General features: G+C 37.0%; 1 protein-coding gene across 1 annotated transcript in view; it reads left to right on the top strand.

Moving 5' to 3' along the window:
• The first annotated feature begins 318 nt into the window (after nucleotides 1-318).
• Nucleotides 319-17,684, top strand: part of LOC139117908 (scavenger receptor cysteine-rich domain superfamily protein-like) — a 39,094-nt gene continuing 21,728 nt past the window's right edge. The window contains exons 1-7 of the mRNA XM_070681144.1: nucleotides 319-430; nucleotides 3,449-3,688; nucleotides 7,781-8,020; nucleotides 10,505-10,750; nucleotides 15,430-15,579; nucleotides 16,358-16,618; nucleotides 17,279-17,410. Of these exons, the coding sequence (XP_070537245.1) occupies nucleotides 397-430; nucleotides 3,449-3,688; nucleotides 7,781-8,020; nucleotides 10,505-10,750; nucleotides 15,430-15,579; nucleotides 16,358-16,618; nucleotides 17,279-17,410 (1,303 nt within the window). The 5' untranslated portion in view covers nucleotides 319-396. The remainder of the gene's footprint in view (nucleotides 431-3,448; nucleotides 3,689-7,780; nucleotides 8,021-10,504; nucleotides 10,751-15,429; nucleotides 15,580-16,357; nucleotides 16,619-17,278; nucleotides 17,411-17,684) is intronic.

The raw sequence follows: 17,684 nt of genomic DNA, 5'->3' as shown, positions 1-17,684 counted from the left end.
TCATGGTTATGGGACTAAATTGCCTTTTATATTTCTCTCTATTAATGGGATATAGAAATTATGTTTAATTTCTGATAAATGTTGTTGTATTTGTACTTGGATGAAATTGTTCTAGGTGTAGGAAAACCATTTTGACTGAACATTCCTGCAAAGGTTCTTCACTTTTTATTTCTCTGTTGAATAGATGTTGAAAATCCAAGGATCTTTTGTCCCGATGACATTGAAAAGAGCACAGAGCCTGGAAAACCCACAGCTGTCATCAATTGGACATACCCTGATGCTATTGACAATTCGGGAAAACGGAATGTCACCGTGACTGGTAGTCATCAGTCAGGGACTCGGTTTATCATCGGTCTGACAATTGTCCACTATAATGTTAGTGATCCATTTGGAAACATGAATTCATGCAACTTTACGGTAGCAATCATCGGTAAGTCTTAGTTTAATTTACTACAATAAAAAGTATAATATGGAAACAGTCTTGTACCAAGGAAAGATTATCGTTGACCACATATGTTTGCTTTACAAGCTTGTGAAGGGTGTCTAAAGAGATACGAACTGACGGGTATTAGGGACTTGAACTTTGTGCGAAAGATGGCGGAAACATATTTGAATGTGTTAAATCTGGTCTGAACTCTAGACTAAGAGTACAAAAATGAACTGAATGTGCTCACGTGTTTTACAACAGGTTCATTAATAGTAGTACCCTTCACAGAACAATAAGATATATGTTATCACTATATGTAGCAGGTTTTTTTAACTTCGCACAGTACTCTCAGATTTAATCACTAATTACAAAACTTTAATTAATATGCAAATGAGCTGTTAATTACTTGACACTGTTCAATGCTTCATGGGACAATTACATATCCATCAGATCAACATTTGTAGCACGTTATATTTAATTTAATGCAGTAATTTTAGAGTAATTTCACTAATTACAAAGTTCATTAAATATGCAAATAATACCTATATTAACTTGACACTGTTCAATGATTCATAGCACAATTAAATATTTATCAAATCAATATCTGTAGCACATTTCACAAAATTTGGTGCCGTAAGAGTTATATACCTAATTACAAAGTTTATTAAATATGCAAATGAACTCTTAATTAACGTTACACTACTTAATGCTTTACAACACAGTTAGATATCTGTCACATCAGTATATGCAGCAGTTTTCATCACATTTGATGCAGTTATTTCGGAGTTATATGACTAATTATAAAACTTCATGAAATATGCAAATGAGCTAATTATTAACTTGACACTGTTCAATGCTTCTCAGTACAATTGGATATTTATCAGATCAACATCTGTAGCAAGTTTCATCAAATTTAACGCTGTAATTTTGGCATAATATCACTAATTACAAAGTTTATTAAATATGCAAATAAACCCTTAATTAACTTCACACAAGTAAATGTTATACACCACAATTAGATATCTGTTGGATCAGTATCTGCAAGAGATTTCATCACATTTGGTGCAGTTATTTTGGAGTTATATCACTAATTACAAAACTTCATAAAATATGCAAATGAGCTGTTTGTTAGCTTGACACTGCCAAATGCTTCTCAGTACAATTAGACATTTATCAAAACAATATCTGTACCCAATTTAAAAGACTTGGGTGCCGTAATTTCAGAGTTATATACCTAATTACAAAGTTCATTAGATATGCAAATGAACCCTTAATTAATTTCACACTTCTGAATGCTTTACAATACAGTTAGATATCAGTCGGATCAGTATCTGCAGCAGATTTCATCACATTTGGTGAAGTTATATCGGAGTTATATGACTAATTACAAAACTTCATAAAATATGCAAATGACCTATTTATTTACTTGACACTGCCCAATGCTTCTAAGTATAATTAGATATATATCAGATCAATATTTGTTGCAAGTATCATCAAGTTTGGTGCAGAAATTTCAGAGTTATCTCACTAATAACAAAAGTTCATTAATTATGTAAATGAGAATGTAATTGACATGACACTCACAGTATCATCATAATGTTCTGAGATTGTCATCTGTGAAAGGTTCATGAAATTTTGTGCAGTATTTCTTGATATATGTCTACACTGTCATTACCGTCTCCATAGGGAAACCATTGTACGGAAAAAAACGATATTGCATAACTTCATTAATATGCAAGCCACATTAACCAAAATCTAATCAGTTCTTGCAAGTAGCATATGGTACCTGTGTACCAAATCTGACTTGAATCCGTTCAGGCGTTTTTGAGTTATCGTGTAAACAGACAGACAGACAGACAGACACACACACACACACACACACACACACACACACGGACAGACAGACAGACAGACATCGCTATGACAATAGCCCACGTGTTTACACACGTGAGCTAAAATGAACTGACGCACTGGCTGACTACATTATTCGGTTACTCATATAAAACCATTCAGAAATATTACAACTATATCAAAAATATTAGGCGATCTTAAATCACAAATTTACAGCCAATGGCTGCAGATGATTTTTTATTAATGTGACGTTCATGGCCCTGTATATAATTGCATGTATGATTCATATAATGGTACAATGAAAACAGGTGAAGTATTTTTTTTGGTGACTGGTGACTTGAACAGCGCCCTCCCTTGGGAACAATCGATGAAAATCAACTTTATAGTGTTTGATAGTGTTATTCTCAATCTTGAAGGCATGATTATCAAAGATTGGGTATTTGCTTCGTCTTATTTAAGAAGGAATGCATTACGGAATATCATTTGCAGACGGAAATTGCACAGTTAGTTGTAGACAAATTAAGTTCACTGTTAAGAAATTTGTTTGCACGCTACATTTCTCATTAAGGATACAATGTTGGTTCGTAGAAAACTATTTCGTCATAGAGAATCAAGTCTGTTACTGAAACAGGTTCATTACAAGCAATTATGACGAGAAACTATCTGCTTCTTCCTAAGAAAAAGTATGGTTCTCAAGGGGGAGTTCAAACATTGAACTGAATGAAGATTAGTCTTCCTATGCAAGGTGTTGCGTAATACAAATGTAGACACTGGTTTCGGAAATGAGTAGTGACTCATAGGGCAATTGAATTCTGCACTGATAGGAATGCTAGAACTTGTAATCTCAATGGCCAAATAGTGGAACGTTGATTTTGACCTTAAATTAGGTATCAGTAATTGTTAGCTCCTTTTCCCTGTCACTTCATGATTGAGTAAAGTAGCATATCATAGAAACTTTGGAATGGCTGAGAGACGAAATAACGTGATTGTCAAAAAGGTTCATACTGGCTTCAATAGATAGGTACATTACATTGTTCTCCATAACACTTTAAATATTACAAACAGTGTAACATTTAGAAACCACATACCGATCTATCAGAACCTCTTTTACTTGTTTTTTGTACAGGATTCAATTACATAACATTTTCTTTCCTGTTTCTTGCTGCATAGACGAAGAAAAACCAAGCATCCTCTGTCCCGACAACATTAACATAACTACAGACCCAGGAGAACCCACAGCAGTTGTGAATTGGACATTCCCTAATGCCACTGATAATTCAGGAAATGTGACCGTGACGGGCAGCCGTCGATCCGGAACCAACTTCACAATTGGGCTCACAACTGTACAGTATAATGCAACTGACCCTTCTGGAAATATGGATACTTGTTACTTGAATGTTACTGTAATTGGTAAGACTTTGCTTTTGTTTTGTCACCGCACAAGAATACAGATTTTAGCAAAATAAGTTGTGAAATGAAGAAGACAGGTAAATAATAATATTAATCTTCGCAAATGCAAAATAGTTTTAACACAGACAAACCAGTTAATGAAGTTTATAGTGGAGCTTGAGGTTGCATTCACAAATACCCCGGAGGCCAAGATGTAGAAATGCTTCTCTGCACCTTTCCTTACTTTTTTAAGAAAAAAAAACGTCGCCAACGTTCAACTAGTCTGCTTTCAATTTATTTCAAAATCTTACCTTAAAATATGTCTCCACTCTGCAAAAGTAGAGAGAATATTTCAGTTTTTACGAACGGTAAATATGCGTCATATTGCATGTATTGTAGAAAATACAAAAGCATGAGTGTTAAAAAAATGAAAGAGGTGACATTCCACACATGTGCAAAATACAGTGACTGTACCTGATAAATGTGTGCACAAACAGTACCTGACAAGGTCTTTGGACCCACGTCTATACAATTCAGCAAATGATATTGAACTTGACACAGCAAAGTGGCTGTAGCAATTTCCTATGACTTGTGCTTAGTTTTATCAGTATGAGAAATACCTGCTTTTTGATGTATCTTTACAATAAAAACAACATTGTTGTCATCTTTTGTTAACTATTATTATTTTGTCATCGTTTACAATAAGTCAATCATGGTACTTCCGATCAGCAATGCTTTTTCCAGTCCTTCCCCTCTGTCCCACCGTGTTTCCTCTCCCCTCCTGACGAATTTTTGAACATAGCGTAGATCAAAGGGGAAGCGTACGCATCCGTTCCCATGGGTAGGGTCGCTGACAGGGGTGTCCTGGTCTCTCCACAGTTGTCTTTTTCTGTTGTTTATTTTATTCTAAATTAATACTCCGGACTAAGATATTGCCAAAAAAGATTATACTACCGACTTTGGGTGTATTGATCTTATCTTAGCACTGGTCTTCGTAAAAAAATTTTATGATACACTGTGCCATGTATTTATTCCGTAAAGATCTTACGCTTGGTTTTATCCTCATGTTGCATCTAGTATCTGATGCGTTTCTTAGGGTATGTTACTAAGCTGTGGACTTTTGCAACTTAGTCAACAACAAACGCAACAGCAAGGGTATAACAGAAAATAGTGAGAAACTCTGAAAAGCCGTGTCCAGGGGACAACCGTAAATATAGCGGACACTTGATATTCATGTATTCAGAGACAAACAGGAGGCAAAACAGACTTGTATGTTCTTTTGTGAACAGACCCGAAAGAAATAACTCCGTCAAATGAGTGGTATGCGATCCACGCAGCCTAGTAATGTATCGACCGTGTGTCCAAACTCTTCCGACTGGCTCGGCTAAAAGTGGCGTTGGTCGACCATGCGTAGAGTCCCAGTGACCTGAAGTGTCCCTGTGAAGGTTAGAAATGTCGCTGATTTGGGAAGGCGAGGTTTCCTGTTGATAAAGCAATCCCAGCGGGAAAGGTCTACGAATCAGGAGAAAGTCACACGATGCATTACGCATATTGTGTCAGCAGATTGAATTTGTGGTTGGTAGAGTAAACTGTGATAGAAAGCGAGAAAGCGGCGTCTAAAAGCTTAAATCGTGGAAAGAATACAATAGTGACGTTGTGCAAGAATCTATTACCGAATATAAGTAAAACGAACGGGCAAAACTTAAAGGACAAGAAAAGTAAAGGCTTCACCTTCATCCACATCGATGCAGCAACGTGCCCAGCTCTTCGTATTACTCTTTTTTTTCGAGAAAACAAAACATGTGTTACATACGATACTCGTATTATATCATATACCATTCAGCGTTGTGCTCGATAAGTGTTGTCAGCTGGTGACTGCCACCGGGTCCGCAGATTATACACCCTGGTATTTTGCTTTGAATTTTCAATTGACCCCGTGTACTTAGTTAAAACTAAAACCAAGAACAGTTGAATGTTCTCTCTGTAAATCAAGAAGAACTACAAGTCAGGATTTCGCGTGGAAGCTATGGACATCGGCGGTTCTCCCTTGGAAAGTATGCATTCTTGTACTGGATACAGTATTACTCCTCATGCTCCCTTGGGCATTCGACTTTCGCTGTCTCTCCCATAAACGTCAATGAGCTACCAACAACAAGGTAATTCAGTCGCATGTATATTTTATACATTAATCTATCGATCATTATACTAAACCAGTGAATGTGTCCAGAACTAGTGTCGCAGTCATAGTTCTTTGGACGTTCGCAAGTAGACACCATCGAAGAGTGTCGTAGATTATTTTGACTAGTTTTGAAAACTAATAATATAACTGGTTATCTTTCTGAGGGCGGTACCTGCTTAGAAAAATGGCAGAGGTGTTTGGCCACACATAAAACCCCACACCCATTTTTGACCAAAAATATCGTTATTTTAGGACCTCATTTTAGATCTGCATTGACCTCTATAACCTTTTACCCTGGTAAAAATGCCGTACAGTTATTGGGCATACCTAAGCTCTTGTATGGCATTGGAACAAGTAAATGTTTCTTCGCCGTTTCGCAACCCATCTCGCTAATTACTATCTGCATGAAGAACATCTTTGGATAGTGTTCAGAAACCAATGACCACAATAGGTTAGGATATTGTATTGGTCAAATTGGGATGGAATATTCACGATGAAAATACTCTGGCTTATTTATCAGTTTTTATGCATCAAGCGATAGTTTCTCCTTAACGTTAATCTGCCGTCGTCAAAAGTACTTGGATTGTCATGCCCGTATTTATAAACAGCGCTGTTTGAGACATGAACCACGAATCTTTCAGCATCTTGGGTATTTTGTTTACCAGTATCGATCACGTGAATTAAAATTAAAATATTCTGAAGGTCAAAGGTTTCTAGTACTGGCTGCCGGTGTGACGAACCACCTCAAGACAGCCCATTTTACGGCTTCGAATAGCGTTATGCAGCCCAAGGAAGCAACAAACGAACCCCAAAATCGAACAGTCCCGGTTTCAACATGTTAGAAAACTGCCAGCGTTTTGTAAAATTAGCAAGCGTTTCTCATTAAAGCCGCAATTTTCAGTCCCAGGTTCTCGCATGAGTTGGGTTCTCCTCCCAGTCAAGCACTTGGCCAGTACTATGTTTGATTTCTATAACATCAATTACACAAACTGATCTCAACCATTTGTCGCCCTTTGCGTATCCTGCAAAAAGAGTTTATACAGTTGATTGACGGTCGGTTCAAATCGCCAAGGGTCATTGATTCCCCACCACCAACGCTCGAATTTCCTAAAAAATTGTCTGCCAGTCGCGTTCGAATTTGAACATTCGATCGGCCGCAGCTTCGCACTGACCGCTTGGCAGTCTGTCTGCGTTTTTGTGACCGGAAAAAACCTAAAAGATGGCATTTTCTGGAGCTTGTGCTCGCGTGTTGCCAGTTTGGTGTCCACTTACACAATGAACACCGCCATAGCTTCGCCTTTAAGTTGTTTTCTCTGGAAACGGCTTTCACAGTTTCTCCCTTTTCTTCTGTCATACCCTTCCCGGTGCGTTCGTTGTTGACTTTGTCAAAGTAAATCCGGTGATAGTGTAGTGACAGCGTCTACAGCTAAGTAACTTAGCCTTGCCTGCTTTGGCGCATTCGGCAATCAAACGCATTTGATAATAGGTGCAACATAGTGATAAACCCTAGCGTAGGACTATCATGGGGCAAATTCATAACACAGTGAAGGAGAAAAATCGATCTTTACAAAACCAGTGCTAATATAAGACCAAGAAACCTAAAGTTGGCAGTATAATTTTTTATTCGCAATATATAAGTCCGACGTATAATTTAAAATAAACAAAAGCAACAAGAAACCTGTGATGAGACCATGAAACCTGTATTCCCGCCCCATCACCTGGGGATATACATATACGCTTTACCCTTTGCCAAGACATGTAAAGTGCAACCCATTATTAATATGTTTCATTAAGTTACTTCATTGTTTTATTTGTTTGTTGTTTTTTTTTGTTTACTGAGTTCCCTTAGTGCAGTTGGAAGGTTATCGCTTTCAGTCAAAAATAATGGATGTAGTCAACTTTACAAAGTCTTTTCTAATTCTGACTCATTGTAGATGATGAACTACCGATCATCTCCTGCCCACAAAACATCGAAGCATTCACTGACCATAGACGGCCAACATCAACTGTACACTGGCATTGTCCGAACGCTAGTGATAATTCAGAAAAAGTGGTTGTGAATGGCACCCACGTATCAGGAAGTCCATTTAACGTTGGGAGGACAGTGGTCGCTTACAATGCAACTGATCCGTCCGGAAACGTCGAGGCATGCGACTTTAATATAACAGTAGAAGGTAAGTTTTATTTAGGTGTACTAAATTTGCCCTTTTAATATACAATTATTCGTCACGTGAGTGTAAATTTTTGCCTGGAAATTAAGAGTTAAGACGTAAACCGGTCCATTAAGAAGACTGAAATTCTCTTCTTTGAGAAGTTGGCCTTTAAAAAGTAGGTTTGACACCTGTACCAATTGTAATGCCGACAATGCGTAATCCTGAGAAATTAAAACATGTCCATTGACAGGCACAGTAACCTTTTCAGTAACCTTTTTAAAAGACTGATAAATAGCTGATAGGTGTGCCTGTTACAAACATAACGTTTGGAGCTTATGCTCAAAATGAACGTTATTTTTTTAAGGGTTTGAGTATTAAGAATTGTTACTCATTCATTTGTTGCATGGATTTTCTTTGACGGTGTACTTTACTTTGCATATATGAATTTTCAGCACTCAACAGCCATAAAGTTTTAACAATGAGTGTTTTTGCGGTTAAAATGTTTGGTTACAGCTATAAAGTTTTGGTGTCCGAAATTAAGTGGAATCCTAAAATGTTCAAAAGATTCAAAAACAAAAAAGTAATGACACTCTTTAGCAAAAATTAACTTGCAATATGAGAAGTAGTATGTTTGTTAATGTTATGATGCTGATAGTTTACGAGCAAGGTGAGCTTATAAGATAACAACTATTTAGGACCTCAGAACTTTGTTTACAAAGTGCATTGCAATCTTTCACGGGCCATTGCCTTTTTTTTCATTCAGTCAGTTACCAAAACTTATTGTAATACGTCTTGTTACATTCATTTCGTTTTAGTTAGACATTTATACATGTCATTCTATAGGTTGTTTAAGCAATAATGCACCCCCTCCCGGCTCATAATGGACGAAAGCAAACTTTGCACGACATAATGTACGAGGCGAAGCCGAGTACATTATGGAGTGCAAAGTTTGCTTGAGTCCATTATGGGCCGGGAGGGGGTGCATTATTGCTATTATTTTATAGTTTTGGCAATGCCAGTGAATTTGTAGTTGTAGAAAACGAATAAAAAAGGAATTTTTAACTGAGTTTGAAGCCAGCGCAGTGAGCGTCGTCCAGCATGATCGGCCCTGACTCTGTACATATTACATGCACTCCACACTGCACAGTGCACTGCACTGAACACGCACGTTTCCGTTTAGCACAAAAAATGACCAGCACTTTCACGGTTCATTTGAATTGAAAAACGATGTATTTTCGAGGGAAATGAAAAGTAACTGCATCCCTACCGTCTATATCAAACTTGAAACATCACCTTTAAATATCATGCCATTCAAAAATCGACACGGTGAAATGCCAGAGATGAAGAAAACGGAATGTTCATGCATTGACATCAGCATGATCATCAGCGAGCTGCATGCCATGGTATCAGCTGATCAATACGATCATTATTATGTCGCTAGTAGTACAGCATTCATTACAAACGATATCAACAGAGTTCAACATTGTTATTCAAATGTTTATATTTCAATAATAACTGTGTCTATAAATTTAATTTTCGATGGCTCCTTGAGAAGAGCTATTTTATTTTGGCGAACGACAGAACTTGACGTAAACGGGTGCTTGAAAGGTACAGTTGACAAACATACTAGAGGGTTTCGGTACCGTCGCGATATCGAGAACAAGGCAAGGTAAAATCACAGACATGGAGAAAAAAACGATGAATGAAAGTTGTCTCCGATTACAGTCAGTGCATCAGAATTAGGTGGCCGAGATGTTAGATCAACGGAGAGTCCACGGTCGTCATGATTGTTGGTAGTAGCTGACCTTGGACCGAGACTTTGAATGGCTCCGTAGTAATTTCCGTAGACACTTCCGGTCAAGGTTGATGACAGCAAGCTGCCGTTGTTGGCCCGTTTACGGCTGGTTCGAGTAGCCTTTCACGCTTGCATCGTTTACATGGCCACTGACATACATAATATGCCATGTGTCAAACCCAGTATCGTCTAGGAGTTTGCAAACGTACTGAGTTCTGTTTCACCTATACCAAGCGAACCATGTTGTAAACAAACGTAGTAGTACAACCAGCGTATCGGACGGGGACTGCATGCTGAGCGCCAGCCAGACAGACGGCAAGTGCGTGCGTGAGGACTCAAAAAATGTAATAAATCGTACAGTAAGACATTATTATCAACATTGTGAACCATTGTCAAGATTTATAGTTTTGTGTATTACAAGGTTTATCCGATATTTCCCCTCCTTTTAAATGCGCAGTCCTACATGTATTTTCGTTTTCCAAAAAAAAAACTTGCTCGCTGTGGGGCCGCAGTGCTGAATAATGGAGATACATTATCAGTAATAATGTATGGATATGACGTCACAAAATTCACTGGTATTGACAAAGCTATAATATAATAAGGCATAATGGTGTGCTGAAAGCTTAGGATGCTCCTTCTTTTTATGAATTGAAATAGACGCACATATACTGCAACTATATCCGATAAAAATATTTCTTTCACTTATTCAGACAATGAGCCTCCTCAGATTAGATGTCCTCGAAACCGAACAAGCGAAGCAATCAAGGTACCCTTCATCAATGTTGACTGGAGCCTCAGTGAAGTCAACGTCACAGACAATGTGGATGACAACCTTATAGCAGAAAGTGAATATAAACCAGGATCACAGTTTTTTGCAGGAGCAACTGTTATAAAGTATATTGTAAACGATACAGCAGGAAACGTTGCTTTCTGTGTTTTCACAGTGAATGTTCAAGGTGAGTTTATAACAATCTCCAAAGAGCACCACACTTTCTACTAAAGATTGGCATAGGGGTCCATGCAATACTTATATGATGAGTTATTAAGGACAGAAGCAACAAATTGTTCAAAAAGCCTACCGCGCCGTTAAATTGCACTGTTCCACATTATTCACATCTTTGAATGTTTGCAAAAAAACCCCCAATTGATACAATACCATGTAATAATTAAATGTCTCAAAATGTACCTGACTCATCCTAGTTTAATAATAATAATAATAATAATAATAATAATAATAACACTTTATTACCATATGTATAAAAACGAAAATACAATGGAATTCTGGGTGGATCTGCAGAGCTCAGGCTAGAAATAAAACAACAAATAACATAATATCACACTGACAAGTTTAAAAAGACACCAAAAGTAACACTACAAATCGTTTAAAAGTCGAACAGCTGTTGGATAAAAACTATTTTGAAACGGTTGGTTTTTGTCCTAATAGATCTATATCGAGTGCCTGACGGTAGCAAATCAAATAATGTATGTGCTGGATGAGTAACATCTCTAATTATGGAATTTGACTTCCTAATGGCGCGGGTCTTAAAAAGCGACTCAAGCGACGGAAGATCATCACCGATGATTTTCGCAGCTGTCTTAACAATCCGATTTAGTTTGGCGCGATCCTTTTGAGTAGTACCACTATACCAAACCGTAATCGAAAAGGTAAGGACACTCTCGACAACAGCCCGGTAGAATTTCTTTAGTATGATTTTGTTAACACCGAAGCTTTTCAAACGGCGAAGGAAATAGAGGCGTTGTTGTGCTTTTTTGACAATGTGATCGACATTATTATCCCACTTCAAGTCGTTTGATAGCAGCAGGTACCAGGAATTTAAATGTGTGAACAATTTCAACATCTTTGCCAAGAATCCTCAATGGTAGATGATCGATTTTATTCTTCTTTCTAAAGTCAAATATCATCTCTTTTGTCTTGTTTACATTCAATTGCAAATTATTGTGATCGCACCAATCAACCATCTCGTCCACCTGGTCTCGGTATGCTGCTTCATCATTATTGAGAATGAAACCCGCAGCAGTCGTGTCATCTGCGAATTTGACAATCAGAGAACTATCATTGGATGAGGCACAATCGTGCGTGACTAGCGAGTATAACATAGGGGATAGGACACATCCTTGAGGGCGCCTGTATTTAAAGTGATAGATTCCGAAAGAAACGACCCCATTTTGACCATTTGGGGCCGGTTAGACAAGAAATCTAAAATCCATTTACAGAGTGCATTATCAAGACCAAGGCAAAGTAACTTATTGTAAAGATTAACAGGTATTATAGTGTTAAAAGCCGAACTGTAATCGATGAAGAGCATTCTGGCATAAGAATTGGCCTTTTCAATATGACTGAGTACATGGTGAAGGGAAATAGAAACAGCATCTTCAACACAACGATTGCTGCGGTAGGCAAATTGATATGGATCCAATGAAGAAGGAAGAGCAGACTTTATGTACTGTAAAACCAGACGTTCAAATGCTTTCATGATGACAGAGGTTAACGCAACAGGTCTGTAGTCATTAAGCTGAGTGATGGTAGCTTTTTAGGAACTGGTATGATGATTGACTTCTTAAATATATTTGGGACCTTACAAATGTTTAAAGACCAATTAAAAATACCAGCAAAAACTTCGAAAGTTGATCAGACATGATCGTAATAGACGTGGTGATATGTTGTCTGGGCCACTCGCTTTCCTTACATTCATTTTCGAAAACACACGAGCAACATCTTGCACAGATATTGACAAAACAGTAGTGGCATTTGTATTAATATTACTGATTTCCCGTGTTCTCAGAGCGTTATCGGGGATGTCGAAACGACTGTAGAAAACATTTAATTCATCTGTGAGGCTCTTGTTATCGGTTGCTGTTGATTTTGATGTTGGTCTGATATTAACTATTCTTTGAATTCCTTGCCACAGATCTCTGGGATTACCTGTTGTTAAATCATTTTCGAGTTTGTCTCTATAGTGTCGTTTAGCTGATAATATAGCTTTTCTGACATCATACTTAGCTTGCTTATAACTTTGCTGGTCACCCGATTTGTGAGCCAAATGCTTAGCTTTCAGTTTATGTCTGATATTTTACCAAACCAGGGTTTGTCATTCGGATATTTAGTAAATGATTTGAGTGGAATGCAGATATCTTCGCAGAATTTTATGTAATCGATGACCGTCTCTGTGTACTCATTAATGTCAGTCGCTGATCCCTGAAATATGTCCCAATTGGTAACTTCGAAGCACGCACGCAGGTTTTCAATAGCGGCATCTGTCCACAGACGAACTGATCGTTTAACAGGTTTACTTATCTTCAGTTGTTGTTTGTAGGATGGAACTAAATAAACCATATCATGATCTGAATTACCGAGAGGTGACTTTACCAAGTGACTTTAAAGAACCCCGACTTTTAATTAATTGATCATGCACACTTTCTGCATGGTGCATTTAGGTCCCCTCTGAAATCTATAACTAGTACATGGTAAAACGTAAAATGATAAGGCGTGTGACAGTTACTGTATTTATGATGCACCCATCCCATATCGCTATTGATGTGTGTGTCTGCTAACACCATAACAAGTTAATTCTGTGCCGACCTATTACAATCGCCTATTGTTATATTTGATGCAATCTATAGTGTTTTTAGGATCTAATAATGAGTGAGATTGTAGCGAAACAATTGTATCATATTCCTTGCTAAGTATACCATCGCTGTTCCAGAGAGATTATACAGTAATTCGTCATATTAAACTAAACTAAACATCTTGTTAAGATTGATCAACTAATCGTATTACAATAGGGCTGAGCCCGTAAGCTCGCGCAGCGATTTAATTTCGGTAGAGTTAGTTCACTGTAAGTATTAGTTGGGTTTTGGATAAACATATTTTGAAGAGATCCGTCATCGTCAAAGGTGTTGAATGACCGCCTTCCAGCCTCGCAGACTACATGCGTGGCAGCCAGCAGACCATTTTGGTGACATTTGACACAGATAGCTGCCAGCGTTCAGCGCGTATGATATCGAACACTGAGATATGTTTTCTTCCAAACGAAAATATGACGATTCTTTCAAATTTATTTTAGAACTTTTTTGTTGATTTAGTTGTTTTATGACTTTATCATTTTTGCAAATGTTGTTCAAAGTAAAAATACAAAGTTTTTCCGTTTTCATTAGAAAATAAATCACGTGGCATTTATTGTCTAAAGTGGTCCGTCACACAGTGACAACATCAAGAGTATGTGAATCTAGTGCCCATCTATTATTCAATATCCTAGTGCATTATAAACATTTTTGCAAAGACTTTTAAACAGTGTAACAAGCAATTAAACCCATGAATGGTATATTTTTCAATGCAGATTTACCAATGCGCTAATGAACTGTCTCCGACTCATAATTGTAGCGAAAAACTGGGAAAACTGAAATCGTAACACCGCCGATGTTTAAGAAATCGTGTAAACATTTGCAGTCATCGGTCGCTAAATGGTTGTGGAAAATTTACCCATGAGGATTGAGAATAGAAACCTTGTCTTGAAATATTTTCTTTATCTAGCAATCTCATGTTATGTTATTATCGGTAATTCACTACTTGAATGAAAACAGATAACTAAAAACAGGATTTGCACCTATGTGAATATAAAATTGAACTATATGTTGATTACCTAGTGACAACGAAATTTTTCGATTTAAACGACTTCATGTAAGACAAGTTTAGGTCTACTCCTTTCACTAATGTTGATTATCGTATTATCTTAACTATTCCAAACAGCTAAATATAGTTTACAAGATTGTGTTTACAAAGACTTCTGATGATGTTTCAGTAAAGTGCATTTATGTGAGGCCACTGTAATGTTATAAATCAGCAATCAAAATACTTGCAAATCTCTGTTTTCTCAAGATGGGCAGGAGATCATCATATGGTAGATTGTTAAAACAGGACAGTTTTCAATGAATGGATTGTTAAAAATGTCAATTAGTATTAAACACGTTAAGGAATTCTTCCAGTGCGAGTTCACTTAAATTTCTTTTACATTGGTAAAAGTAGATGAATAATGTGACATGGCGATGTTTTACAATTTACTGATAAATATTGCAGATATCTAGATATAGCAATATTGTGCACATGGCTGAATAGAACTAGAGTTCTAAGAGTCAGATTTACTATTACCATTGATTATTTATTATTACTGTTTTCGAAACACCTGACATCACTTCTTGGTCTTTTGGGCAGAGGTCCATATATCTTTCTTTCATGAATTTGACTTTGTTTGTGTACCGTCTATTTACTGTCTGTTCTGTGCTGTTTTGTGTCTATGTTTACAACTATTGTCTGACAAATTTTGACCTAGTGTTATTGGATTATGGATTGGTATGATTGCGATTATTTTCCTGTCATCTTTGAGCTCCGGACACTTGCTTTTGACAAAAGGTTTATTACTCAATGTCACCTGCTAATTTACTGCATTATATCAACAAAAGTGTAATTTCTGCTGCGTCGGACACATACTGCAGTAGTAATGATTGAACACTGGTCATAGATGTGATAGATCAGGTGATAGATGGTCAGCCATTCCGTTATTTTTTCTGCGAATATATAAAACAGTAACATCAAGCTGCTTCTTCAATGCATTATTAGCGGACCTGAGGCTTGCTGATGGAATGTTGCCTTGGGGAGGACGACTCGAGAGGCTTGAGTTTGATAACACTGGAAACCTCGTGAACTTTTGGACAGTTTGTAACACGGACTGGAATACCTTTGCTGCTGATGTTGCCTGCAAAGAGTTAGGTAAGATTTAATAATGAGTCATATTGCAAGATATTATCATAAGTCATGCTTTTGACTTTCTATACGAGGTCAAAGGTTGAGTTATATGTTTGGACACAGATAATGTGTTTCACATATTCAAGCCTCGACTTCATATTCTTGAAAGTGTGACATGTAATGCTGATTTTTACCTGAGTATTTGTCACGGCATATATACCATATATTTTATCATGACCCATTTTTGCTGGACAATACAGAGGGAGGTTCTAGTTGTGTCAGTTACGTCAATTATATATTGACCATCAATTAATTAAGCAAATGTTGCGGAATGTCTGATTATAATTATCATATCTTCTGTTATACTATTATATAGAAGGCAGGCTTATAATTGTCGACTTTTCAAGAGTGGGTTAGTGGGTCAGGGGAATCTGTGTAGTTTATTGCTTTCTACCATGTTAAATGATCACGTAACAGAGAACGTAAATTTTCACTAACCCTACAGTTAAGGCAATCTTTTGAACGGCCGCCATAAATTGTATTCAACTTTGTCTTAATACATTTCTCATATATATGTCATGGCAAATAGATGAGCATTAACAGGGGATTGATAAGCAGGCATTATTTTGAGCGTTAAAATAATGATGAATAAAGGCATTCAGTATTAAGTCTGAAACAAATCTTGCCCGACTGGATGAATCTAGAAATATTCTGGACAATAAATATCGATTCAATAAAAGTGTATAAATATGTAAAGATTGGTGATATTACACATCTAACAATGATGATAATTTCTTTGAAGGGTATACTCTTGGATCTACACAATTATTTTCCACAACATTCTACGGACAAGGAATTGGTGATGACATCTTGAAGACCAATTTTACTTGTGTTGAACAAACATCATCCCTCAGTGAATGCCTATACAGCGAAGAAGTAATTGAGATCACTTTGGAAACCAACGCCAGTTGTGCTTATGAAAACTCATCACTCTCTAATTGCTATAATCTGACTATGCATCCTTTATGTAACCACTCCAATGATGTCTCGATTCTCTGTCAAAGTGAGGAGTTTTCATTATTTTTTCAATGCCTTTAAGGTGTGACATAAAAGCAAAAGTATTAGGCCAACATATTTGCCATGCAAGTGGATGAGTCAATTATTTTGTCGTGGCAAATATATTTTTTTACTGTTTCAATTACCAATTGTTAATTTCAATATTAAATTCTGTTTGCTGTACGAGTGGTTAAAAAGTTAAGTTTGTTTCATTTATTACATTTTATGTAAAACACTTGGCGGCAAATAATTATTCTTTACATGTAAACGAGTTTTATATTTGTACTTTACGGCAGCAGAATGAAAAATTTTAATTTGGTATGAATTATGTCCAGAGTCGATAATTATACATGCTGTAACTGATTGAACGATCTCCCTCCTGCATTTACCATGTGTCACGTCTTTATTGAATTTCACTTTTCTGGAATCAAGTAAAATGATATCCAAAAAGGATGAAAGTTCATCGGCACGATCATTATCATCACTGCTGTTGCAATCAATGCTGCAGATGACGTATTGCACGATATGGTGACACTCCATGCAATGAAAAATCTAATTATCGATATTTTTTGCCTTTTCACAGATATAAATTTAGGAAACGCTGTTAGTCACAGTATGCTCTTTATTGGGTACGAGAAAATAATTTATTCTATTTTAATTTCACAAGCTGGAGCGCGACTTGTAGGTGGTTCTAGACCTAACGAAGGTCGTGTAGAAGTTCTTTATAATGGAACCTGGGGATCAGTCTGTGATAATGGATGGGATATTAATGATGCAGACGTCACATGCAGACAATTAGGTATGCATTAATCAGCCAGTGTTTCATGAAGGATGCTACAGTACGTAACTGTGTGTGCTACTAGCTTTCAATTTCAAGGATGGGGTGCTGAATTATAGCGATGTGCTTACAATGTACGTCTGTGAATTGTTTGAGATTTCAGTCTAATTGTACCGACTCAACTGACCTGCTACCGCTTAGCATCTATTATAACACACCACAATCTCACGTGACGATAAAATAGATACGTCTAGTCCCACCGGATCGACAAAAGTGACGTCAGAGGGTATTTTTT

Source organism: Ptychodera flava, chromosome 18 (assembly GCF_041260155.1).
Source record: "Ptychodera flava strain L36383 chromosome 18, AS_Pfla_20210202, whole genome shotgun sequence".
Taxonomy (NCBI): domain Eukaryota; kingdom Metazoa; phylum Hemichordata; class Enteropneusta; family Ptychoderidae; genus Ptychodera; species Ptychodera flava.
Note: the sequence above shows the minus strand (reverse complement) of the source record. Positions and strands in the feature narration are given on the sequence as shown.